Source organism: Anopheles stephensi, chromosome 3 (genome assembly GCF_013141755.1).
Source record: "Anopheles stephensi strain Indian chromosome 3, UCI_ANSTEP_V1.0, whole genome shotgun sequence".
Taxonomy (NCBI): Eukaryota; Metazoa; Arthropoda; class Insecta; order Diptera; family Culicidae; genus Anopheles; species Anopheles stephensi.
The window spans coordinates 44,426,099-44,453,085 of NC_050203.1; the positions used below are offsets into that span (position 1 = coordinate 44,426,099).

Sequence of the window (26,987 nt, forward strand, 5' to 3'; positions counted from 1 at the left end):
ACTGCCATCAGTGCAGCTTTGGTTAGTATTATCGTTATTATTGCACCGCATTGCCCGTCGCCCGTCGGTGCAATTTCTTTTATCGCCATTTTGGACCATGAAAACTGGCGCACATTACCAGCCGCCCGATTACGTCCCCGGTGTGCGTCCCGATGTGGGTGCGCGAGATTGCTGTTTTCTTCTTTCCCACTGGGCGCTCTCGACACACACTCACACACAGTACGCGTTCGCCTAGATTTATGGTCTCCGTTTTACGTTTGCCGTAGCCGTAGTGTCCGTAGTGCGCAGGCAGATCCTAAGATGCTGGCACGAGTGACATTAATTTATAAAATAATTACCCCGGCAGCGACAAGGAAATAAAATATTACCACTATATGAGAGTGGTTTTCTGCTTTACGACGCGACGGCATAAAGAGTTTGGGCCGTTTGTTTATTGGCCCGGGGATGGCTTTGGGTGGGAATGAAGGGTCCTATATTTACCATACTTTATGCTCTGCAGGCACCAAGGTTAGAAGCGCGTAAACGTTTCTAAATTTACATCTTTTACAAGCACGACGGGAAGCGGCCGAGAGCGTTGTTCGGTTGGTTTGTCAGTGTTACGGTTGCAGTGGCAGAAGAAATAAAGTACTCACAGAGCAATGGGATGGCAGTTGTGAGGAAACATTCTGGTTGACCGTTTCATCGCCGTCCTCAAGCTGTCTGTCGGTGCTGACGGCGTTGACACTTACCGTTGCCCTAAGAATGCTTTATTGTGTGAATTGTCTTGTTAGTCGTTTTAAAAATAGCCTTCAAAACACTTGAGACGTATCTATGCTCGATCGATCGTGCTTCAAATAGGCTATCTGCAATATTTTGCCATGTTTTGATAGTATTTAAAAAAATAAAATGGCGAAATTGTAAGTGTTCATTTGGCAAACAAAACTCCACTCGGCTTGTGTGCCCACAAACACGACAGCAGCAACCAGCATCTGTAGCTGAAGAAGTGCAGAATAAATATTGTTTCCAAGATTTGGGATGTATCTCGAGCTCACCCTCTCTCTCTCTCTCTCTCTCTCTCGCTCGCTCGAGCACCTCTCGAAGCACCTTTGGATTGGAAAAGAAAATATAATTACACCACGGGCGGTCCAAAGAAATGCCAAACGAACACCGTCTATGCAATGTCGGTAATAGGGAAATAATGGTAACCTCCGCACAGAGCACGCAGTTTACGGCGGCGACGGCGGGCCTTAAAAACTCCGGTGGTGCTTCCTCGAGGACACTTCACAAGACCGCCTTCAGATACGGTGGGCTTCTGTTGCCCGCCTAAGCCAACAGGAAGACGAACGTGCCTGCAGTGGTTGATTATCAAGATGATGTGGATGATGATGATGATGATGATGACGACTTTGGCGGCCCGTCTTTCATAAATTGGGTGTGGAAAGGAAGTGGTCGTCTGAGTGCTGAACGGAAAATAATTATGGCCCATTGCCACCCTCACCCGAGCGCGGAGATTTAATTATATCGTTGTGTTTCTGTTTTTATCCCAAATGATACCGGATGGCTGATCACACCGACACTCACGCAGACCAAAAGGGACATAATTGTATGGGAGGTGCGACTTGGAATTGCGTGTTGAATTGCGAAAGATGAAGTAAACTGCTCCTGGTAAAGCAACCATAAATTGAGGCTTTTATCACGATCAAGATCACCCTAAATGATCGAGAATAGCTGAGCAAGAAAATTTATTTGAATCATCTGTTTAAAATTAACTTTCTTCCCTGTGGTACTAACAATAAATCGAGCATAGAATATTGGAAAGACGTGTTGGATGGAAATGCATTCAAATAAATGAGTGGGCCCTCGTACACACCGAACCACTTGATTAAAACGTAACGTACGCGAACGAATTGAAAAGCAAGATTAATGGATCCCATGCTTAAGCCGGTGGTGTTAATTTGAGTAAAACAGTAAGCTTCCGGCACCTTGACGCTCCGGTCCAATCACGCTGTACAGTGCCACACGGTGCGACAAGGTCCTGTTTTTTTTCTCTCAAGTGCTCTCATCATTTTTCCATTACCCTTACCGACAACGAACCACAGAAAGCGGCCGCCTTCATTCTGTCTGCGTGCAAACGGCCACGACAGCAAGCAATCACTCGTTCGCAAGAACGAGGAAGGAACGCTTGTGCGAAGCGTTGAAGTAGAAAGCGTAGGAACTAGTCAAAGGCAGAAGGGGCAAACAAGAAAGAAATCAACTAACCGGGCATAAAGACCCACTCGCACCCAAACCCCGCAATCTATCGCAATCTGAGCTGCATGTCCGACTGTTGGAATCGAGTGTAATTTTGCTGTCAGAATCGTGTTATTTTCCACTCCAATCTGCGGCATTTCATTCTCTCTGGGCATGTAATCTTTCATCCATGCGTCTACGTCGAGTTTGGTTAAGGTATCAGCGAGGTCTTTAGCGGCGCATCGGTCGGAGAAGGGGCCGGGAATTCTCTTCGCTTATAAGTGGTCTGGTCGGGGCGGCATTGGACAAACGGCCACGAATGCACGGGCGAAGAAAAGAAGCAAGAACGATGGTTTGAGATCGTGCGCGCGGCCCTGTGCGGTCCGGCTCCGGGTGGACGCTCCGGGGCCTGATCTGATGAGCGGGTGGGCGTTTCGTTGTGAAGAGGTGCGATCATCAGCCCCATCATGATCTCTTTCCGTTCGATGCGGACCGACGCTTCAGCTAGCTGGGAGTGTATGATGGTGAGAGCGGAGAGGATGAAATTTAGCAAATAATTGACAGCCAGCAAATGACGCCGAACGCCGTCCGAAGGAGCGGCACAATTAATTGAAGCCGAAAGAACGTCACTGTTGTAGACAGCCGCGATAGCTGTGGTGATGCAAATTGAGACAACTGTGTTGGAACTGTCGGCAGCAAAACCGTTTGTACCATCATTTACGAGATGGTTTTTCGGTGAGTGAGTGAGTATTTCTAGTGGTACTTGATGCTTTTACAGTAGAAGGCGGTTTATAATTATTGAAGGCGGTGGGATGCAGTGACAATAAGCACCAGAATTGTGGTGTAAGAATTGTAAAAATTTTCATTGCACAATTTGAGTTCTGTTAATAATAGATCGCAATCGTACTCCTACTTGGATCCATGTGCATTCGTATGCTAGATGGGATTCGTTGCAAAAAGCTTACCATCTTTGTCTGCGGTGAAGATGAACAATCTCTAAATATGAGCGGTTGGCGGAACTTGTTAAACATATCTTTTTGACCGTCATGGGTTCGTCGATAGGAAAAACGAAATACAAAAGCTAATGTTGGGTCAGTGGACTTTATTTATATCAAATCATTTGGAAGTCAAGACTAAGTAGAAAATGATCGCAAAGATCGTTCAGTTTAAAACCATGGCTTAGGTCCCAGGTTCACTCCACTAGCAGGTTCTAGGCTTCACTAATAAAACAAAATAGTAGAACTACACTGACGAACTGATCAACAGCACTGATGCAGAGGTATGACGGTGTTGAATACAGCCTTTAAGAGTTTTTCTCTGTTATAACGAATTCAAGTTGTCCCGTTCGTCGAAGCGATAAGTGGAACTAAATCAACCACCAACCAGATCATTTCTATGAGGCAAATCTTGAATAACATGGCGAAGCATCAACTACAACAATGCATTCTCTTCATAGATTTTATAGCCTATAGAGCTAAGGTCAAGCTTACAAGCATGTAAGAATGATAATGACTCTACATGATCGAGTCTCCCTAGAGTGTTCAGCTAATAGGAAGATACGTCTTTGGCGAAACGAAAAGTGCCTCAAGCATCTGTTTATGTTGCTTATACTATGATCCGCCTCTATTACGTTTGTATTCGTCTAAAATTTCAATTATATGGGGTTTGAACCTAGCAACGTAGTAGAATATAGACGCTGAATTATGCTTAAGGTTGCTGGACGCCGTCAGTTTCATGTGGGTTGGTAATGCCATGAGAATGCCGCCGAACAACCATATCCACAAATACTTTTATTGAAATACCACGTGGAAAGAATAGTCGCAGAATGCATCCAATATTATGGATGGGCTTCTTAAAGTCAGGTCAGACTTCGAATCAAGAGAACTGGCAGAATCCTAGAGTATTTCATAACTTGTCTTCTTAATATCATTTGAATATGTTTGAGTACATTGCAACAAAGACAATGAACGGAAGTTCAGTAATCAGTGCCCATGACTTGCGAACCTTATTTGGGCAATAATCACATCAGAGCAATTATCACAGCCATCAGCAGCCGCGATTCATCACCCTCGTGCCCATATCACTGTCAGCTCAGATACCAAATATGTAGACAGCGATGCCACAAATGCGTGTCTATTGTCAGTAATTGGCACTGTGCGCTTTATCACCCTCTTGGCCAGAGTAGTTGCATAGAAGGTGAGGTTTTTGTCTTGAAAAGTGGTCTTAATAGAGTAATGGTATGCGAAAAGAACTCCACTTCTGTGAGGCCACGGAAAGAGGAACATGATGGCGGCTAGTAGACCAGTGTATCACATCAAAAGCATCAACCCTCCATCATCCGACCAGGCCTGGGTGCCGGTGCGTACAAATGAGACACATGGATGAGAAGGAAAGCAAAACACACATGCCTTCCACACGCCACACATCAATCTCAAATGTGCGCGCATCGCGGATTGCGTGCCGACCAACGTGGGCAAGCAACACCGATGAAGACGGGGCGGGGGATGGGAATTCATCTAAGCTCTGTCCTGTTTGGGTCCGTCTTTTTGAGGCCACCGACACAGTACACAGTGTGATGAGCGAACTGTGTGCAACATTGCCGCGCGAAATCTGTCAATTTGACGTCTCTCAAGCGGGGGTCTGTATGGTGCGTCCCGTAATCAAAGTCAACCGTCAACTCGCTCGGTCGGGTTTAAACAGCATCCGCTTCTCATCAGCGGACCGCTCACTTCTGGGTGGTACTGATGCTCGCGGGGAGAACGGAGGAGGTTCGGCGGGGACGGAGGGTGGAATCGAGGAGGAAAAGGCAAAAATAATAATAACAATAAACGAGCCACAAAACGACACATCAAGCAGAGGGGTCCGTTCCGTGGCGGCTATGTGTGTTATACGGCTCGCATGATTTTTTTCTCTTGCTCTACTCTTCTCGAGCACCCCGGGTGTGAACAAAGTACGCACATAACGAGCGAGCAACGAGCATCATCGCCATCGTTTCCGCCCGGGTGCAATTGTGTTTGTGCGGGGCCCTTTTTGGTGTGTGCGCGCGGCTTCGTTTGGGCTTTGTTCAAATTTATGCTTGACGTGTTAAGTGGTTTTCTCGGAATATTGCTCACTTTTGTTTACTTTTCATGGGTTGTACATCTTCCTTTCGCACTCCCGCGTCGTCGCCGTCGTCGTCGTCGTCGTCGGACCGACCCCTCCTGTGGTGCTATTTGAACGCGCTTCAAAAGAATCTCTTTATTGCTCCGACAGCACCACCAGCACCAGCAGCAACAGCAGCGCCAGCCAGCCAGCCTGCTATGGGAGACCCGAGACCGTTGCGAGTGTGCGTGACAGCAGCACGTTTCCCACGGTGCGAGAGATGCGAGAGCACGGGAGAGCGCGAGAGAGTTGAGCGTAGTCGGGTACGTACGGTAGTGTGCGTGTTGCAGCGTTCGGGCGCTGCGATTGGTCGATGCAGACCATTCATCACCCGGAATCCATCATGAAATTTTCGACTCGCTCTCAGCAACCAGTCCGTGGCAGCTTGCGACGGCCGCCGAGAACGAGTCCAACTTTGTCTGCGAAGCTGTACGGTTCGTCAGTGAACGTGGTCGTCAACGTCCTCGCGTCAAATTCCGCTACGATACTGAGCCTGCTGTGGATTACCTACACCGTTTGTGTGAGTGAATGTGTGCGAGTGTGTGAGGAAACGATTACGCATTGGAATAATATGATCAAACACACATGTGCTAATACGCGAAACCATTGTACCGTGTGACACGTGTGAGCAGTTGCTTTGGCCCGTAACAAGGTGTTGGGTTGTTTGGGCACTGTGGATGAAGCGTAGCGAAGGCCACAAGTCAGAAGGAAAGTGTTCGGAACGGTGGTTGAATCCGAGTGATTGATTGTGTAAACAACGAGCATCTATCTGTCTGTTATTGAAATCGTGCAACGTCTGTCCGACGTGCTGTCGTAAGACGTTCGTGCAGTGATTTCCGAGTGAAGAGTGAAAAGAGTGAAGCAGACGACTAAAGATCAATGCAATTGATGTGGGTCGATTAAAGTTGTAATTTGTTTGGTGTGACTGCAAAACAAAGTCGCCGTGTGTCAGAACGCATCAATCTTTGCTGGGAGTGCTTTGTTTGAAAATACCATCCAGCCACTCTCGACTGCCAACGATCGAGCCTTGCGAGTGTGTTTGATGAGCGTGCAAATGTGTGTCCGTGTGTGAGAAGGTGAAAAATATGACCACTCAAAACGATGTCCCATGTGAATGTTGCAGCATGCAATTGAATCAACGCTTCGAAGTGCAATTATTGCACCAAGAGTTTGTGTGCTAAAGTGTCTGCTTGTCAGCAAATAAAGCAAAAAGTCATACAAAACATACCGACGGAACGTTGAAAAGCCTTGACGTGAGAGTGTGTATGTGAGTGAAACAAACCGCATCAGCAGATTAACTGCATCGTTTAAGCAAACAGTAGTGCATATCATCGTGTTAGGAGCTGCATTTTTCTTTCGCCAAAGACCGCCCAAATGGTGATACTAGAAGGCACCGCAATGTTACAAGTTGGAAATAATCAATATCTGCAACCGGACTACCTTTCTCCGCTTCCGACCTCGGTAAGTATTCGCAGACATCTGGTCTGATGATGGCAAATGCATCCAACAGTGCGCCTGAAATGGAATAACAGCAAAACTAACATCAATCCCTCCTTTCTTCATCCCCAAAAACAGTTGGATGCGAAGAAAAGTCCCTTGGCACTGTTGGCGCAAACCTGCAGCCAGATCGGGGCCGACCCAGGCAACATTACGGTCAAGTCGCTCGTTTCGCCGTCGGAAAAGAACAAAAAATCATCGTCCTCCAACAGCTCCAGCAGCAGCACGAGCAGCACCTCATCCTCCGGCAGCAATTCGTCTGCCTCGTCCCAGGTTGATCCGACGTCGCACTCGTCCGCGTCACGATCGCCGTCGGTAAAGACGGACAAGTCGGACGCATCGCCGGAGATCAAGCTCGCCTTCAAACCGTACGAGATGAATGTGCTAACGACGAAAGTGAACCTTAGCAAAACGTCGTCGTCGGTGGACGATCGTCCCTCGTCCAAGATGAGCAGTGGAAGTGACGTGTTGAACAACAATAGTGTGAGCCAAATCAATAATAATAACGCCAGCCACGGTGATCACGGTGGGCGCAAAGATAGTCGGGCCCTGTCGCCGCGTGGCAGCGCCGATTCGCCAATGTCGGGTCGTGGTGGTGGCAGTGCTAGTGTGAAGAGTACCGAAAGTGGTGGTGAGCACGGTGGCAATAAGTGCAGCACACCGGAAGCTAACCGTCGGGCCCCGTCCGCCGGTACGCCCAGTGATCGTGACAAAGTGAATGGAAACGGCTCGGGGCCGTCCAGCAGTCCGTCGGCCGGCATGATGCATCCGGGCGCGTTGCCACCGTCGGCCGCGTACAAGGCAAACCCGTACGGTATGAGTACGGCCGGTTTGCCGAGTCCGTCGGGGATCGACCACACGAACCCTGCCTTCCGGCCACCGTTCGCCGGTGCATTTAGTCATCATCATGCGGCGATGCTGGCGGCCGCCGGCTACTCCGGAGCGGCAGCGGCGGCTGCGGCGGCCAGTGCTGCCGGTGCCAATCCGTACCTTAGCTACACGCGCGTCAAAACACCGTCCGGCGGTGAAACGTTAGTGCCGATCTGCAAGGACCCGTACTGCACCGGATGTCAGTTTTCGGCTCACAATCATCAGATGATGATGGGTAGCCAATGTCCGGCCGGCTGTACCCAGTGCGATCACCAGAAATATATGGCGATGGCACTCAGCTCGATGCCGCCCGCGGGCTATCCGGGCTATCCTCCACCGTCGTCAGCTGCTGCCGCCGCTGCTGCTGCTGCAGCGGCAGCCGCGGCCGTAAATTCCGGTGGATCGCAACCGCCGGGTAGTGCCGGTGGTGCTGCTAGCCGTCCGTACATGTGCAACTGGGTCGTTGGCGATTCGTACTGTGGCAAGCGGTTCAACACCACGGATGAGCTGCTATCGCATCTGCGCACACATACCGCTAACCTGTCCGATCCGGCGGCATTAGCCCTGCAGCAGCAGTTGATGCCTCTGAGTGGCATTTTCCCGCCCACTTCGCTTCATCACCATCACCGAGGTTATCCTAACCCGCCGCTGAGTCCACTGTCGGCCGCCCGCTACCATCCGTACGTGAAGCCCGGTGCAATGCCCACGGCCATGCCCGGCTCACCGTACAGTGCGGCGGCAGCGGCGGCGGCGGCTGCCTTCAATCCGGCCGCCGCCTTCGGGCAGTACTACTCACCGTATGCGGCCGCCCTCTACGGACAGCGGATGGGTGCGGCAGTACATCAGTAGAGAAGCAGGATGCACAGTGCAAGTGAAGGTGCAGTTTTTGGTGGCTGACGACAGTGCGTAACATTAGGGGAACAGTACGAGCACAACACACAACAGCAACAACAGAAACCGAAGGTGTCCAATCGTGTTTGTTCTATCAACTGTGATATTAAGATTATTCTGCAAATGAGATATGGAGTGCGGGCAGTGGAAATAGTAACACATTAAATGAAGCCGAAGTGCTGTTAATACATCCGTAGAACTCAAGCAACATCTTACGAAAGGGGGACCGGGACGAACGATACGGAGCGTAGTTGAACGAAAGTAGTGAGAACGCTGGATTACAAATCATTCAAAGATCACAGTTTTTGCACCACAACTGCCACTTGGTTGGTGTTGGAACGGACATTCGGGAAGATCGCTGTATTTCACAACTATTTGAATGCAAATTGCCTAACAGGATCGATCAAATGCTGTTAGTTTGAAAACAAAAAAAGAAAAACCAACTCTTCACTAATCCCGATAAATCGGGGCATATTAGGAAGTATGAGAGTGTACTGCAGGAGCCGATCGTAAGCCTCTTAAGGGTTTATCATATGCAACGCAAGATCGTCAGTTCGTTATATATTCCGGAAAGATTTGAGATTATTTCACTTCCATTTTTGTAATGAGAAATCTACCAACTAAAATTCGATCATTATCAATATGCCCAGATAGGGTCCGCGTTTCTGAGGCGGTTCTGTCAGTGTTATCAGTCTTTGGCTTAGATGTAAAATAGTCCTTGGTTTTCGCCACTTTAATTACAAAAAGAAAATATCCTTGTACACCACGATTCAGCTACAGTCGGTAGATCGGGTTAGCCCTAGTTTTGCTCTAAAAGATGTTTATATATCATCCTTTCCCAATGAGCGACGTAGGTGCTGCAAAAAGGGAACCCAGAAGAATGCATTATCTGCATTCTGACAGATGCTATTTATTATTGCCGTGTTTATTTGGTTGCTCATAATGCTTTAGATTTTGCCGTAGATCGGTCGGTATCGGGAATACGCAAGTAGAGCAAAAACACAAAAAACGTACACTTTCGAGGGTTGCATGCAGTGGGAAGCGTTATAAAAGTTGCATTCTTGAGGATAATAAAGCAAAATGAATCATCTGCTGAAGAATGAAGAATAAATAAAGAAAGGAAGAAAAAACACAAAAAAGAAAGATGTAGGAAGAAGCGGTGAAACGGCAGGTTACGAGTTGTGTGTTGAAATTGTAAATATGCAGAAAGGCGCAAGACGTTAGCGCTGTGCCACAGCAGCTCACGAGCGCTACGAAAATGGGTGAAAGAAAAAGGGACGCGAAGGAAGCAAGAGCTCGTTTGTAAGAGAAAAATATGGAATTTATGAACCACCCTGTAATAAATCTTAAAAGGCAAAAGGAGCAACAAAAAATATGTGAAAATAAAAAGGAAACGCCACATCCTCTATTAATTACAAACCACCGATCTTCTTGACACTTTACTCCCCATTTGCGCAATCCGAAAGCCCATCGAACCCGGTTAACCGGATGAGGTTGCTAATGGAAACGAATTCACGTACACAAAACCGGAATGCTGCTGAAGAACACGTTGCAGGCCGAGAGGTTGGCTACGAAAACGAGGAAAAAAAATGCTACGAACGTGTTGGACGACAAAACGGCAAAAAGCAACAACAAAAAAAGAAGGAGTTTCGAGAAACGGAAACGAGAAAATGGCACGGACGAATGATTTTAAAATGATATCATGTTTCGTTATTTATTAGTTAATTACCAAGCCTTTCAATTAGCACCCCAGAAGCACCCCCAGCTGTCCGGAGCTACGGTCGTCGTACCGGCAGTTTGTAGTCTGTAGCATCATCGTCCACCGAGTGACTGGTGGTTGGCTGTTGTGGAGCGGGGGGTGTGAGGAGCAGGAATGAGTGGCAGAAGGGCAGAAGGGGGCCTCTCGCAGGGGATTCCGTTCGCTTTGTCCGTGTGGCGGCGGCGAACGACGATGACGCCGCGTTGTTTGTCATGTTTGTCGGAATAAATTCCACTCTCGTTTGAGCGAAACATTTGTACGCCGGGCTCATTGTGTTTTGTATTTTGGGTGGATTTCCGCACAGGGGAGAGGAGATCTCGTGCCGTTCGTTGTTGCCGTTTGCACATTTGTTTTCCCACTTTTTGTTTGTGTGGTGGTGGTGGTGTTTCACTCATCACTTCGCCTTCGTGATGGGTCATGAGCCGAGAGCTGGAACTGAGGAATGGGTGCACACAGTGCTTGACAAAGCTAGGTGCGTACCGTATTGGTGTGCCGACTATCGCCATAATAATGCGAATATGATAATGGATAGCTTATCTAATCGTGTTTTCCTTTTTTCCACCATTGCAATGCATTGTCAATGTTCAGTATAACACACGGTTGCGATTAGCGATGATGGTGGCGTGCGATAAATCAACGGCGACTCGCATTTTAGTTTGTGAAACTGTTTCTTGCACAGCACTGTTACTGAATGAGACAAGGGAAGCAACCAGGCTAAGCTCTACTAAACCGAAGGCAACGAGGTTGAACTAATAAATTTTTAGCTTTTCAGATTCCGGCGTGGCATGAGCCGCTGCTTCTTCACGAGTCAAAGCCGCCCATTGAAGGAGCGCTCGGCACAGTGGATTTGCTTTCAGTCCACGGACCTTTGTAGCTCGGTTTGTTTTTCGACCATCGAAGGCGGCTTTTCCCGTCGAGGCAGCAGACGAGCGAGAACGAGATTGGCATGGGAGCGCACAGACTGCTGTGACTGGTTCGGGTTTCTGCCTTCGAATGCTGTCTGTCTGTCTGCCTGTCTGTCCAGCGATTACGCGCGAGTATCAAAGCCGCTGCGCCGAATCGTGTACACGCACAGAGCAACATCGCGCGGGCACTGTTCGTCGTGCGGTGTGCTTTGCAATTTTTACAGTGTTTTTTTGTTGTTGTGGCTGTTGTTACTGCTTTATTGCTTCGAGCTAACAAAATCAGCAGAACGAAGCTGCGAGATGCGAGAGAGAGAGAGATAGAGAGAGAGAGATAGAGAGAGAGAGAGCAAACAAAAAAATAAAGGCGAAGCATAAAAGGGCCCACGGAAAAAGATACTTCTCAAAACCATTAATCACTCACGACAAGCAGGGCGCGAGATCCCGATCCCGGGATGAAGTTATAGCCTGCAAAACGATGCAAACGAGAAGGGCAAATGGCGAAGCAAAAGCGAATGTGTGGCGTGAGCAGCAACGATGATGGCGATATAGCCAGCCGAAGCCGACAATACAACACTCTCTGCAGCGGGTTTGGCATTCTCGGCTGTTATGTGGCAGGCGAAAACTGAAATTTATCTGTAATTATCTTCGATTATACAGTCGTTATTTTTCTCGCTCTGTGCGCTCCATCGTGCGCGCTGTCTGCTAAATGTGCGTCCAAGAGGGTGATAAGAAGTGGAAGGGGATTGGGGATGGGGGATCTACTCTTGCGGCCTTTTCCTGGCGGAAACAGTGATCCTTGTGGTCTGCCGTAAGGCGAAACTGGCTACACCGAATGAGGAACCGCGGGACCTTTTGGCCGTTTGGGAGGTTGCGTTCAATTTTGCTTACCTCTTGATATTGGTACACGAGTTTAAGATTTTGCTTTTCGTTGCATTATCGTATGCTGTTGCTCTTTCTCAACTGGTCTCGCTCTGCTTCTCTCTCTCTCTTTCTCTTTCTATTTTCATCTTCATGCCGCGATGCCTGCTTTGATCTGATAAACAGGGTGTTTGAGCGTGTTTCTACTGCGGCTTGTTTACCGTTTGGTGTGTCGGCGCTGCACTGGTGTTAAGATTGAACGACCCGGCGAGCGCGCGAGCACATGATTGAATAATGTGCGGCTCCCGATTTAAGTCATGTTTTCTGCGAGTCGTTAGGAAATGTGATATGATTTACTTCCAAGAAGTATCGTTGACCGTAATAACAGTTGATGTTTAATAGACGTCCCCGCTCACAGCGTCCTAAAATTAGCGGTATCGCTGATGTTTCTATTGATCTTAATTGTATGCAAATTTGGGGGTCGACGGAAAAGAATGAACGAACAAGGTGCATAATAATCTGCTAGAGGTTTGTTTCATTAAACATGTGCAGGACCAGCGTTTGACAGGTTAAATTGAGTCTTGTAACGGCACAGCTGACAGGGCTCTTGCAGGTATAAGAGTGATCTACGAGATTGTTTTGAGTCTAACATTGGTTGATAACAACATTTAATGAAACAGGCAGTGTTTGTTTCAAAATTGTCGGTAGTGAGATTAGACACATCGATGGCTGCTGAGTATGTCATGACAATAACATTGGATGACCCATACCGTAACGTTCTTTCAGGACATTCACATGGTCAGAGGAGGCGTGGAAGGCTCAAATTGATGTGGAGTGATGGCGGGGATGCGTCCTCCAAAAATGCCAGGGCTTAGGATTGACAGACGACGGTGTTAGATTGGTATCTAGGATAGGATTGGTACCAATAGGGGTATCGAGGATTTCTGGAGCAGGCCCACGATCGCAAAGCGGTTTTAGCGCCTAATGATTAAGCAGCAGTATACTCAATGATTCTGGTCTGATCGATTGAGATCAGTTTTGAGAAGTTTGGTAACCATATAAGATCACTTAGTTCCCGATAAGTAAGCAATCTGACAGTTAGAGTGGATCAGATAATTTTTATGCCTAAAGCTAATTTTTTCCCAGTCCGACAGAGAAAAGAAACACGATAAACCAAAAAAACGATATTAAGTTGTAAAGCTTTGCAGCATATATGAAATGCACACTTAAGTGTTGCAACAGTTCGAAACAACAAAAAACAGACGAACGGAGTTAACATTTTACACCAATTTCCTCCCGTGCTGGTGTGGTGGTACCCCGGCGTTGGTCTTATTTTCAACACCGCCTGTCGGGGAACGGGACAAAAATAATGACCGTCATTTTTAATGGTGGCCATTTTCGAGTCATAAATAGTACTTATAAAATTATACCCCATTTCAGCTTGAGCTGACCAATTTACCCACCGTCAAAAAAGACATATCGACCGCCACACCGGTGACGGGTTGATTTGGGTTTCGTCTTTCCTTCGGGTTGTCTTTTTCTTGTTTCCCTCCGCGTTTTGTTTTGTGTGTACAGTGGCTTTTAAGGTGAGAGTGTAGGCAAGCGGTCAAACGGCTGCCTCTTTTTCGCAGGCCGGCAAGCCCCTTTCCCTTTTCTGGTTTCGTGTCGTTTCGGAACTGCTGGTGCTGCTGCCGTGTTGGTGTCACTGCCGGGCTAGAGTGTAATGTGGTGTGGTATCATATTTTCTCAGCATCGAGCGAAAAATCCAATTGAAGGAAACATAAATCTTTCTTTGCGCCAACTTTCCGCCTCGTGCCATTCTCCAAGCATTGGTCCGCTCACCCGTCCGCTCGGTCGCCTTGATCTGACATTTCGGTCTGACTAATGTTCATCGGCTACGAACGTACGAAACGGGCGTAAAAGCTGTGTCTTGGGTACACAAGGGGCGGTGGCGAAGGGGGTGTGGGGGTTGACTGGGGTTTGTCGTTGTGCTGTCACCGCGTGTCACTGGGCACATGCATGTGGTCGGGGGATGGGGTTAGATGCTCCCTCCCTCTGAGAGAAGGGCCTCCCGTGATGTAGCGTACAGTGTAAAACGCAGAAACACATCAACCAAACAGACAAGCTTGACAGGCAGCGAATTGCGCTGTGTAAGCCAAAAAATGGCTGGTGGCAGTAGGAAAAATTAATCTGTCTTGAATTATTATCGGAGCTCGCCGTCAACGAGCGACAGGGGCGGGGGGCAAACACAGGCCGAGAAGGTATCAGTGCGGTGCAGTGCAGAAGTCAAGCGTCTGTCTTTTTAAAAGCCAACCAACAAATCCTGCCATTAAACGAAGACCAAATGTGTGTGTTGAAAGAGCCAACGTCAAAAAGGGTTCGGTCACGGTGTGTAAAGGTAAGTAATTTTACAGTGTTTCTACGCGATCGTGTCGACATTTCGACGAGCAGCTCGGTGACGACGGCTGAACAACATGCGTCAACTGCGACCCGGGACGGTAAAGTCTCCGATGTTTACCACAGAAATCAGCAACAACCGTGTGCTTGCTGCGTGCGTACGTACGCACCCATAAGCATATTAGCCAAACCGCCAAACACTATCTGGTGGTCGCGATCGGTCTTGAGGTATTGTGGGGCAGCTATAACCTTTTCGGGGGACGGTAAGAAGGGAGAAAAGCTGCACATAAACGAGGTGTAAATATAACTTTACACTGTGGTTTCCCGAGTGATTCAATTTGGTTATTCAAGTGAGTTGTTTGGTTGCGCGTAATTCAGGTAGTTCGAAAGATATGACTACCGTTTGCTTCAATCGCTATTACTTTATAATTTTCTTGATTTTAAAGAATATCGACAATCGAGGCACAAAAAAAGTTTTAAAATTTAATAGACTATCAATCTTGGTTTGATCAATTCCTATTGAAAATTAGTGAAAATTAGAATGTAAACTTAATTGCGATTCTCGAGCCATAATAACTAATTGTCTTCAATGGCTTTGCTATTTTTGCCATTTCTGGCTTCCTTGATTTGATTATACCTGTTAAAGAATAGTCAGTCAGAATACCAGGTACTGCCGTGTTAGCAACTGGCGCCGCTGCCAATTATACCACCGAACCGCCCCCAAATTGGTCTTCCTCTTGACCTGTTCAGTGTGGAGCCCGTCTATAAGACACCGTAAGGACGCCATTGTGTTTTCAGGAAACCCGGGCCAGAACAACATTCCGCCAACGACGGCTGCATCCGATCTTCGATAGGTTCGACTCCATCAGATCTAGCCAACGAGCTTGCTATGCTCCTGTATGCCTCGTGCCGAACAGGTCGCTGACGACCACCTTCCTGATGGGACATGAATCTAACATCTTCATCACGTGCCCTCGATGGACTCGCTGAAAGGCTCGCTGTTTGTAGAATCGGGTCGCCGTCAACTGATACTCTGTTTCAGAAGGCGCCTCCAACACGGTCAGTAGTTGCGGCAAACAGGTACTTAGCCTTCGCCCCAAATTAATTTATTTACTTTACTCAGGGCGGCCCGGTGGTAGATGCGACAACGGCACCGGTCTTCATACGGCCGGTTACTTACTTACTTACTTAAGTCTAGTAAGTCAGAAATGGCAGGCATGACCTTCAGAGTTCGTTTGGCCAAGAAGCGAGAAAGAGGCTTTACTTATTTCTTATTATCCTCTCAAGACTGAGCGCCGTCATCGGCCTATAAGTTAGGCCCACTTTTTGAGCGGATGCATTACCACTCTCGTCTATTCATGTGGTATAGAAAAACTTCCCGGTCTGTGTTGTTCGGTGCCATTCTCATGACATGACCAGTCCGTCTGCGATGGCGGAGAGTCAAGTCGGCTTCACAGCAGTAAGGTTTTTGTCGATTCGAGGTTCCTACATGGTGGATAAGCACATACAAATTTAGTATTAACTAGTCTTATGTCTGAAGAAACAGTTCATGTAATTTACATGCTCTGCAGCAGGAATGCTCTTACATGCTCTCACACCATTGAAGTGCACCTTGTCTCAGGCGTGTCTGATATTGTTTTAAGTGGCTTCGAGGTATCTTTGATGTACTTTTGAAGTTGAGGAACACTTTGAGACGGCCAGAAATGTATCCTCCACTCCTACCTTCTCTTCATTGATTTTAAAGTCGCATATGACGGCATAGCCAGGGTAAAACTGTACGACGCAATGAACTCTTTTGGAATCCCGGCCAAGCTTACCAGGCTTGTAAGAATGACGATGGCCAACATCACAAGCCAGGTGAAGATGGATGGAAAACTCTCAGGGCCCTTTGCTACCACCAAGGGCTTGCGCCAGGGAGATGGGCTTGCATGTCTCCTCTTCAACCTGGCGCTAGAGAGAGCCATCCGCGACTCGAAAGTGGAAACTTCGGGGACCATCTTCTATAAGTTAATCCAGATCCTGGCATACGCTGATGACATAGACATCATTGGTTTGAGGCTCTCCTATGTAGCAGAAGCTTATCAAAGGATCGAGCGTGCGGCACAGAATCTCGGGTTGGAGATTCACGAGCCGAAAACCAAAATGATGGTGGCACCACCAGCGGCCCTGCTAACAAACAGTGATTTACGCAGGGGTGATGTACAGATAGGTGACCGCACCTTCGAAGTCGTCCAAAACTTCATCTATCTGGGGTCAAAAGTTAGCACCGACAACAACATTGATGTTGAATTACGCGCACGGGTGCTGGCTGCCAACCGGTCATACTACAGCCTGAGGAGACTTCTCCACTCTAAATACCTGTCGCGACGGACGAAGCTGGGACTGTACAGAACATTTATAGTCCCCTATTATACGCCTCTGAGGCATGGACTCTGTCCAAAACCGACAAAGCCCTCTTAGCCGCGTTCGAGAGGAAGATGCTCAGAAGGATTTTTGGCCCCGTATGTGCGGAAGTACAATGGAGGAGCCGCTACAATGACGAGCTCTACGAGCTGTACGATGATCTTACCAGCGGCGGTTGTAGCGCCTGATAAGGAAGTAAGTAAGTAAAATATAATTCAAATTAAACTGATGTGAAGATGATTTTTGAGTTTACTTTTGCAGAAGAAGCTTCTACCACCCCGTGGTTTTACCCTATTTTAAACATCCTCAGGTGGTCAGGGTTTAGAGACAATTCAATGTAAATGGTATTCCATCTCACATGGGCCAAAAATCCTTCTGAATATTGACTCCTGTCTCTCGATTGCGGCAAAGAGAATTTAATCGGTTGTATACAGAGTGCAGAGTTTTGGGGCGGTCCGGTGTCCGAGGCGAAAACGGCGACGGTCTTCACACGGCAACACCAGGGTTCAATTCCCATCCAGACCGCCACCCCGTACGCAAGACTGACTATCGAGCTACGGGTAAAACCAAGTCACAGAATCTCAGAAATGGCAGGCCGAGACCTTTCAAGGTTGTAGTGCCAAGCAAAAAGAAGATACAGAGTGCTGTCTAAGTGATGTTTCTGTATAGGGACTATACATGTTCTGTACAGTCTCGTTCTCGTTTGTCCGACAGGTATTTAGAATACAGAAGTTTTTCTCAGGATAAAGTATGATCGGATAGCGAGTATAGAACAATTTTAGACGTCCGTTTAGATATTTGTGCTCGTATGATGAACGTCAGTTTGCCTCGTTAATCTCCAGCCCGGGATTTAGCTCAACTTGCAATGATTGACCATCAGCCTACCCTGTAGTGATATATGGAAGATCGTTCCTAGAGTTTTACCTCCGAGTCTTGAATGGATTGTTCTTTTTTGCGGCAAATGACAGACGTAGACAGGGCTTGAAAGCTATAAGCATACATCTGATGAATTGGTTTGCCTTTTGGGGATACATTCAAGTTACCATTATTCCTTCTGTGCAATCTTTGCTGTATTTGCTTGAGACTGTATGAAAGAATCCTATGATTTCGATGATACCATTGTGAAGTAATAAGCTACTTATATAATCTTAACTAAATGTACAAGATATTGGAATCATTTGACTATATTTAATACATAGCAATATAAAATCGATAAAGAGGATACAATTTGATAAATAAATTCATAAAATATGAAAAACGCATACGTCCAACCCGTTCTATCAGGATAAAAACATCAAGAACTAAATTATAAGTTATGTAAGAACAACGAAGATACATCGTTTATTGTGCAGAAACGATCGTAAAGCAGGATGAAGCAATGTGGCAATCTTTTTTCACCAACTGTTATACGTTAACACGTCCATTTATGTTGTTGTGAAATTATTTTTACTGTTCTATTTTTCGGGGTTTGCAAATGTTTTACCAGTGAGAGTGATTATTTTAATTAGATTTGCTGTCTAGTTACACACTTTGAATGGGTTGGATGGGTGGATTCTGTATCCACTGTTGCACAAACAAACGAGAAAGTAAATAATAGGGAACTGTGGCCTGTCTTGCGCACGGTCGGGTGCGAGCACACTAGATATCTTGCATTCCTGAGAACACGTAAATTAGGCTTAAATGCTTAATCGAGACTTGAGATATAAATTTACAGCACGTTATGTTTTGCCGGTTTCCCTCTGTGTGTTTGTGGCCGGTCACATCTGTCTAGAAGAATGAGATTGTAAATCCTTCACACGAGAGCAATAACCGACCGACGCGATTCGGTTGGCAAAGAGCAAGGAATTTTTATGTGCCCCAATGCATCAGGTACGCAGCATATTTCTCATTTTTGCTTTTGTAATGCGATGTGATTTGTTGACATCGTAGCCGTACATCCTTGAGCGTTCTGCGTGAAGGTTAGAGATCACTCAACGACGTTCGCAGATACGCCCGTACGGCTATAAAATGTTGCTTAAAGTCTTAGCACCCTAGCAGCTATTTCCATTACTAGCGTGGATAGTAATATAGCTTACGGTAATCTCATTTATATGCGACCTAGGGTTTAACTCTTTTCGCACGTTTATCTTCCCCCCGAGTCCCCATTTGGATGCCTGACTTTGAGCGGTAGCATTCTTCGGAGTAATGCTTTCAGACAGACAGCTGGCTGAATTCGGCCTGTCATCTTTCATTAAATTGCCCCTCGGGCGGATCTCGCATGGCAGGTCTCACATGACTAGCGAGCTCACGTCATCTCCATCCATCGTGGGCTGTCGGCTACTGTTTAGAATTTACATAACAGAATGATTTAATTTAGGCCCACACCGTCCCGTAACGGTCGATCGATTGATCAGCGGCGATTGCATTGATTGATTGAACATTCCTTCGGTATGCTGTGCGGCGGCACACGTACGCACACACACACACACTCGGTTTCCAATGGGGGTAGTCTGACAAGTTCGAATGTTGGATCAAACTATACAATCGCCCCCACTGATTCTCACTTCAAGTAGGCATTGCTGTGATGTGAATGATGGAACACCAGAGCGAATGAAACGAACCTCTAGAAACAAGTGTGAGTTTGTGTGTGTGTGTGTGTGTGTGTGTGTGTGTGTGTGTGTTTGCGTATGTGAGCAATAGAAAACGTATGAGGAAAGGCACGCAACCATCAAACGTGTCACTCTCGGGGTAGAGAGCTGTCCTTCGCGTAAGATTCATTGGAAAAAGGAATAGCGCAAAACGGCTCGCACCGAACACGAAAAGCGTTGGCGGTAGCAGCAACAACAGCGGTTCGAAAACAGACATATGATATATATCCAAGCAGGCTAGCCGAAGGTAGGTTGGTTGGCTGGTTGGTTAGAAGCAGAAAGAAACTGTAAATGAAATGTGACATCAACAGCTGCTTTAGTTCTCTCACTGTCTATCTTCGTTCTCGACGTCTTTCACGCCGTGTGTTCGGAGGGGCTTTGCTTCAATTTCCCTCACACAGCACAGCAACATCCATTTCTTCGACCCTTAGCCAGAAACTAACCTCCGTCAGCGCGCTGGCGGTGATGTGTTGTCGTTTTTTTGTGTGTTTGGTATATTCACTGGCTCAGCGCTGGTGGTACCTTGTCCCGGAATAAGCGAGTAGTGCTCACGCCTGCCTCCCACAGCTCTGCACTGCACTCCAAGGGAGAGCTGTCACTGTTTCTGTCTGTGCTGAACGTTGTTGCACGTCGTATTAATTTTAAAATTTTTAACTCATGTCACGAATTATGAGCTGATGATATGCTCGAAGCTGCGCGCCTTTCCAGTAGCCCGGTCTGTCAGCGAGCGGTTGCGACCGCTCCGCACCCAGTGCTCCGTGTCGTCGGGTCGCGTTTCGCGTGGCGTTGAAAAGAGAGTGTCATTTTCAAATTAGGAAACATAATAAATGTGTACGATGCTGGTGAAAAGATGAGAGGTACCGGAACGAGATTGCGGGTCGTTAGCAAGGAAAATGGGCAATAGGGATAGACGCAATGCAACACAGGGACGAAATGGGTGACGGCAACGTCACCAAGGGTGCGCATACTTTTGCGGCAACCAGTGTTGGCGTGAGCAAGCGTGCTGTAGTATAGTGTTAAACTAGTATTCCAAGAATTTCAATCCCCTACATCAGGAATACTGAGAGGTAAGGTATGTAGTTGGAATCTCGCTGCTAATTAGAACATCATTTAGATTGTTGAAGTAAAATATCGTTTTTGAGGGTAATGTATAATTGATACCGATTAGTTGATGATCAGAGATTTAGGAGCATGTTCCTGGTTGTTTTGAATTGTAGTAGAGAGCACAACCAGAACCAGAATGTTCCACCAGGAATCAGAATGTTAAAAAGTCAAATGAAATTTTAAAGGAAATTCCAAAATCAAAATATTAAAATATGGGCATTATCATCAACTTGTTGATTGTAATGAATTTTTACAATGTTGGAATGAATCTTACGGTCTGCTTGTAACCGGTGAAGACGCCGGCATTTCACATGGCAAGTCTAGGTATATAGGTATCGGAGGAGATGCCGGTACTTCATATGACATATGTTTGAGTATCGAAACCCAACTCGATCAATTATCCCGTAGCTTAAACAATGATCCGGCTACCTGGATTATCAAACAGTATAGTGAGCCATAAGAAGAAGGTGACTTGTTTTCGGGATAAGGATGTGGATCTGGTCAGATACCAGCCAAAGGTCTTCTCACGATGAGCTTCAAAAATTAACAAAAATTAACTAGGCATTTCCTCCTGGTTATTTGCCATATCCCGGGCCTGCTCGGTTAGCATATGAACAGGAAATCATCAAATTATGATAGAGGCATGAGATAGCAAATCAATGTCAGGCGATTGAAATGATCGTCATCGTCTACCCCATATTACGGTGTTCAGTACTGCCTACAAGATTTTCTCCCTTATGTTACAGGGTCGATTTATCAAATTCGTCAAAGAGATGGTTGGGAACTATCTGAGAGGATTCCGAAACGGAAAAATCAATCACTAGAGCAGCAGCTCCACTCCTACCATATCTTCATTGATGTTAAAGCCTTACATGACAGCATGGCCAGGGTGAAACTATACTACGACGTAATAGGCATATTTGAAATCCCGGCCAAGCTTACCATGCTTGTAAGAATGACGATGTCCCAAATCACATGTCAGGTGAAGGGGGATGGAATTCTCTCAAAGTCATTAGCTACCACCAAAGGCCTACGCCAGGGAGTTGGGTTTACATGAATTTTCAAAATTTGGCGCTAGAGAGGGTCATTCGCAACTCGGTGGTGAAAGCGTATGACCATCCTACGTACCAGAAGCGCATCAAAGGATCATGCAAACAGTGCTAAACCTTGGGTTAGAGATATGCCAAAACCAAAATGATGGCGGCACCACCAGCAGCGCTGCTAACAAACACTGATGTTCGTAGAGGTTATGTTCAAAAAGGTGACCGTACTTTTGAGGTCTTCCAAAATCGCCGATCTGGGGTCAAAAGTCAGCACCGACAGCAACTTAGATTAAGAGATGAAATACAAGCATGGGTACAGAATGCTCACTGGTAATGCTACATACGTTTCTTAGATATGGAGTCTGCTGCATTTGACAGGAAGATGCTCAGAAGGATGTTCGGCACCTTATGTGTGGAAGAATAATCTAGAAGTCGCTATAATGCCAAGGTCGACTTGCTAGGCTCCGGTGGGTTGATCATGTAATGAGAACGATACCGGACAATACAGACCGTAAAGTCTTTTTAGGTCGTCCACATGGGCAGAGGAGCCTTCGTAGGCTTACGAGATGTAGGGACTGCAACAATAGGACCTTCAAAAAACACCACGATAAAGGATTGGCAGAGGACGGAGCTAGATCGTGAGCAGTATCGAGGACTTATATAGCAGGTCAAGATCGTGAAGCGGTTGTAGTGCCTCGTAAGTAAATATATCATTTTCTAGATTATTGTCTGTGTTTTTGTAATCATTTTGAGTATCATTGAAAAATGTAATTAATGCTAAGCCTTTCAATGCCTAAGTGACCGATGGTTAATTTAATTTGATGAAATGCGATAAACAAGATCTATGATAGATAGGCATGCGTTGAATGAGCTATTGAATGTAATATAATTATGTCTGATACGTTAACATGAGTGTAGCTTGTATTTTCATACTTTCTGTAAAAGTTTAAAAAATAGAAATGTGATTGCAAGCAACAGAGTTATCTCCGGCTGCAACTTTCTATAATGAAATGCATTTACGGTATGTGTACATTGATTAACAGCTTTTTATCCCAGTGTGTCTCCATGCCCATTCTAGGGTAGTTGTAACAAGTACAAGCTTTCGGCGGTTGGAGCAGCAACAGGGCAGCGAATTAATTAACCAATGAGGTACGCAAATTTAATCTTGCCGCAAACACGTTTAGATCCGTAGATGGTACTGCTATCGATGTTTACATTATACCTTGCTATCGACTAATTGACGGGTTTTGCGGTTCATGCTTGCCTACGATAAATCTTTCGCAAACGAATGCATTTTATTACCTTGTTATGTGTGAATTGAATGTCGTTCAATTACGGACCGTGCCTCGGCGATGAGCCATCCCGTAAAACTTGTTTCTTGCTGTCTTTTTTCCTTCTCTCGCGTACCCATTTCAACCACTCCGTTTGCTGTTTCGCTGTACGCTGCTGTACGGTTTGGTATTTCCCTTTGCGAACCGACGCTACCAGCGCAATGCAAAGGTGGAGATGTAATAACCTTCCGTGAAAACACACACTGTTGTTTTGCTTTCTGGTCGCTGTAGATTATAACATCCACGCAGCAAGATCAAGCTGACGTTGAAACAGCAGCTTGCTAAGATTACATTTGACAGACTACAAACGCAATCCTTCATTTGCGCTGACATGGCTGACAGCTCGGTGTCTGTGAATGAACTGTGTGGAGTTTTTTTCTGCAGTTATGTCGTACCCTTGTCAGAAAGTGTAGAGGCGGTTTTCGCTGCGAGTGCAGGGCGGATGAATACTTTGTTTTAGCAATTTGTTGTAATCGCTGAGCTAGTTATTTTTATTATTTATTTAATCAACATTTCTCTTATTGTTTATGGGAGTGCTCATATAACGCCCATGCATAAATGTACACAACTTTTATCAATTAACCTCTTAGTAAGCAGCTATGAATCGGCAGCAATTTCTTCTCCGTGTCTTAACGACCTGTTGGGTCATTTAATGACGTACTTGACTGTATTCAAGTAATTGGGTCATCTAATGACTTACTTGACTGTCAGTATTTTAACGATCCTGGTGGAATTAGATACTGGATCATGAGTTATCATGAGCGTATTTGAAGTACTTACAAGCTTTTGAGAAAACATTTCATTTGCTTTTTATCACAATTCAAATGTAAAAAATTATTTTAAACAAGTTACTGGCAAACTGATGTGTTAGACAAGGTAGAGAGAATGGATTATTTGGGTTCCAAGTAATATAAAGTTAAATTTAGACACCTTTGATAAATGTACATGTATCACAAAATGTTTCATGTCATGGAGATCGATTTAAAACTGACTTTAATGAAGGTAATGATGGTGAATGCGCTGAGGAATGGTGCTGCATTCACAGCATTACGCAAAAGGCACCCAGCGTCCTCACCGTGCCAACAGTCCGATGGAACCAGTCACGGTACACTGTCCGCACACAGCTACAGAATGAAGTGGAATGATTTATTCTCGAGCTATTTGTGGCAGCATGCCATATTTCAATAGGAAATTATGATCCAAACAAAGACTTACCAATTATGCCCACTATAAAAATGATAAACGTTCCATTTTTCGCCCTGCCATTAGCTGCCTCCTTTCTTCACCATCAGGCGGATCCCTCTTTAACACTCATGCCTGAAAATAATCTCTATTAATCTTTTTTCCCTCCATCAGTCTCGGTGTCTCGTTCTCTCGCTCTTTCTCTCGACCTGCATCCTGCATCTATCTAGTTTACTTAAAATATCCATACATACAAACACAGACCCTTCGTAGTGTTGGTGCGTATGTGTAGAATCAACGCTAGCATAAGCCGATCAGATTGTTATGATTTTCACTCTCCCTGGGCCGACAGCACTCACCGACGGTGCTCTTTCGGTCTCTGTTGAGCTTTTTCATTGTGTGACCGACGGTACAGTGATAGACATAAAATGTTGGGTAATAAATTTAAGTTTATAATAACTTAATCTCAGCTTAACCGATAAGTTTGCTGCGCATTGGTCAACAGAAAGATTTGAAAGGGAATGAAAACATTTTTTTTTAGTTTATTAGTTATCTTCGATTGCTTTATTAATGGAAGATAACTGATTACGAATTATTTCTCAAACCTAGTTTTACCTAATGGGAACAAATACTTTCAACAAATCAGTAGAATTTTGCCTTCAATTCTCGGCCCATAATTTGCTAGTTCTGTGGTACACACTGTACTACGTTCTGCGTAGAAAATGCGTGCAGCCGTGTGCGAAGGCACCGGGAAATTTATCTCATTCTCTCCTGCGTTTGGTGTGAGCCCGGGCAATCCATCTTCCGTGTTCCAACATTCCCGTCCATCGCAGAGGAAGTAACAAGCGGAACCAACTCCGAGCCAGGGATACTACCATGAATGGTAGTGAGCGAAAGAGACCGCGAGAGAGCGAGAGAACCGATGAGATAGAAACGGCCATCAACATGCAATGTGTAGATCAGGACAGGGTAGAACGTGAATACAAAATTAAGGCGAATAAATCAAATCGAAATCGTATATATTTCATCTTCGGGTGGCAGATATTATTTATGCCTTTTTCACCCTCGGTCGCGGACCGTACCATTACCACCAGCGCGTCCCAGCGGGCCCGTGCCGTCCCACCCGTGCGGCCAACGGAACAGGGGCTGTCAGTATGAGCATTATGAAATAATTATCTGTCTATGTTAATCTATCTGTTTCGCTCCGCTTTCATTCCTGCCGCCAGGATCGGGGAAGCGATGCGCCAGGGACCGTAGGGCTTGTGTTCTTGGAGGAAGGGTGGAAGGGAGGGAGAGGGGGAGGGGAGGGGTGATGGGCCAGGGTGGATGAGCCAGGGTGGATATGCGGAAGGCAACATTTGAAGGCGTGGATCATCAACTTGGCAGAAGTGACAGCAACCCGACCAGCAGGATAAAAACGCGGACAGCGAGTGAGACAGAGAGAGAGAGAGAAAGGGAGAAAGAGAGAGAGAGAGAGAGTTTAGGCATCTTGTGCAACGGAAACATGTCAACAGTCACGGAAAACAACAGACATGCTGACACGGCTTAGAGGCAAACTGGGGCTCTGTGAGCCACGGAACCCATCAGCTCACCTCCGTCAGCGTTTCTTTTTCCACCTTTCCGCCGGCTGACTAGCGATGACGAAGATAAATGATACCGAGGCCTCGGTGACAGCACGGGCCCATCTCGGCACGGCAGCACACACGAGCGCAGAAACGGCACTGACGCGCTGGCGGATTGGCGGACGCGAGTCGGACAGCAAGTCGTGCAATGTTTATCGTTAGCGTTTTTCTTTACAACAATTTGGTGCTTGCCACGATGCGTGCTCACACCGCGAAGTAGTGGCCCTTGGTTTACTAGTTGTAGGATAATAATTGCTTGAGTTAACCATATTTTAAAGTCCCTGTTCGAGTCCCCTTCAATCCTACCGTGAGTCCAATGCGTGCTCTATGCGGGACCCGAAGGTGCATGATGATTAATGTGCTCTCAGGCTCTTTGTTCTCGGGGCCCGATCATTCAATTTGCTATCGACCGAAAAACGCAACTACGTGACGGCCTGTGACGCAATGATAAAATATAAGTTGTAAATATTGTCGCTGCAGCGCAACAGAAACTGTGGCCGTTTAGTACTGTTATCTAGCGAATGATTCGGCTGTTTATTGACAATCGATCATCGCGATTAGGTGGCGCAGCGGGACAGTTGACAGTTGATGCAAATACCCGGCCGACTGGCCGTCCCGGCGCGTGGGGTGTTGGTCGGTGGTTTGCTCAGCCTAATTTCCAATGCAGTCACCAGTGTCTCGCAACGGGTGTTGAAAGTCAAAAGTGGTTCGGAACCAGCCGCGTATTTCCCTTTCTTAATGGCAGTTGACAGTGGCGTCATCGGTTGCCACTAGCGTATCACAAATTTACCAACAACCGACAGGGGATGGAGCGAGGAACAAAAAAAAAAGCGAGTGAATGATTTTCACATCGCACGCCATCGGTCCAACGAATTGGATCGCCATAAGCGCTGCCTGGCGGGAGAACGGGAATGTGGTCGGGGAGGTTTGTGTGTGCGATGGGAATGATAGGACAAAAAACAACCTGAAGGTTAATCAATTATTATGATTGATGAGCCATCGTTCGGGAGAGGAAATTGCTTTTATAATTAGCGAGATTTCTTCCGTTCTCCTCGAAGCAGTCGAAGCGGTCCGGTCGGTTCCCTCGAGCGGTAGGTTTAAACTGTGCGCTGCAAACAAAGCACGTGGCCCCGCGGGCGGAGAGTGGAA

General features: G+C 46.4%; 3 protein-coding genes across 4 annotated transcripts in view; all 3 read left to right on the forward strand.

The window, feature by feature from the left end:
- Positions 1-2,852: 2,852 nt before the first annotated feature.
- LOC118511032 lies at positions 2,853-6,004 on the forward strand. Of its 2 annotated transcripts, XM_036053612.1 has the most exons (3): positions 2,853-2,943; positions 5,461-5,612; positions 5,717-6,004. In XM_036053612.1, the coding sequence occupies exons 1-3, from the start codon at positions 2,868-2,870 to the stop codon at positions 5,966-5,968; spliced, it is 480 nt and encodes a 159-aa protein (XP_035909505.1). In that variant the 5' UTR covers positions 2,853-2,867; the 3' UTR covers positions 5,969-6,004. The 2 variants fall into 2 exon arrangements, with proteins under 2 accessions (XP_035909505.1, XP_035909504.1); XM_036053611.1 differs by lacking the exon at positions 2,853-2,943 and having other exon boundaries at positions 5,303-5,612.
- On the forward strand, positions 5,752-10,026 carry LOC118511031 (zinc finger protein Noc). Its single transcript, XM_036053610.1, has 2 exons — positions 5,752-6,810; positions 6,925-10,026. Exons 1-2 carry the CDS (start codon positions 6,724-6,726, stop codon positions 8,563-8,565), a joined length of 1,728 nt encoding a protein of 575 aa, XP_035909503.1. The 5' UTR covers positions 5,752-6,723; the 3' UTR covers positions 8,566-10,026.
- Positions 10,027-14,387: 4,361 nt separating this feature from the next.
- LOC118511033 (lachesin-like) overlaps positions 14,388-26,987 on the forward strand; it is a 101,423-nt gene continuing 88,823 nt past the window's right edge. Inside the window, exon 1 of the mRNA XM_036053620.1 lies at positions 14,388-14,527. The gene's annotated coding sequence lies outside the window, so the exon portion shown is untranslated. The remainder of the gene's footprint in view (positions 14,528-26,987) is intronic.

Coding starts and splice junctions, on each gene's coding strand:
- LOC118511032 (XM_036053611.1), top strand. CDS start 5,337: ATGGGTTGTACATCTTCCTTTCGCACTCCCGCGTCGTCGCCGTCGTCG. Junction 5,613..5,716: donor AGAGAGTTGAGCGTAGTCGG/GTACGTACGGTA, acceptor ACTCGCTCTCAG/CAACCAGTCCGTGGCAGCTT.
- LOC118511031 (XM_036053610.1), top strand. CDS start 6,724: ATGGTGATACTAGAAGGCACCGCAATGTTACAAGTTGGAAATAATCAA. Junction 6,811..6,924: donor TTTCTCCGCTTCCGACCTCG/GTAAGTATTCGC, acceptor CCCCAAAAACAG/TTGGATGCGAAGAAAAGTCC.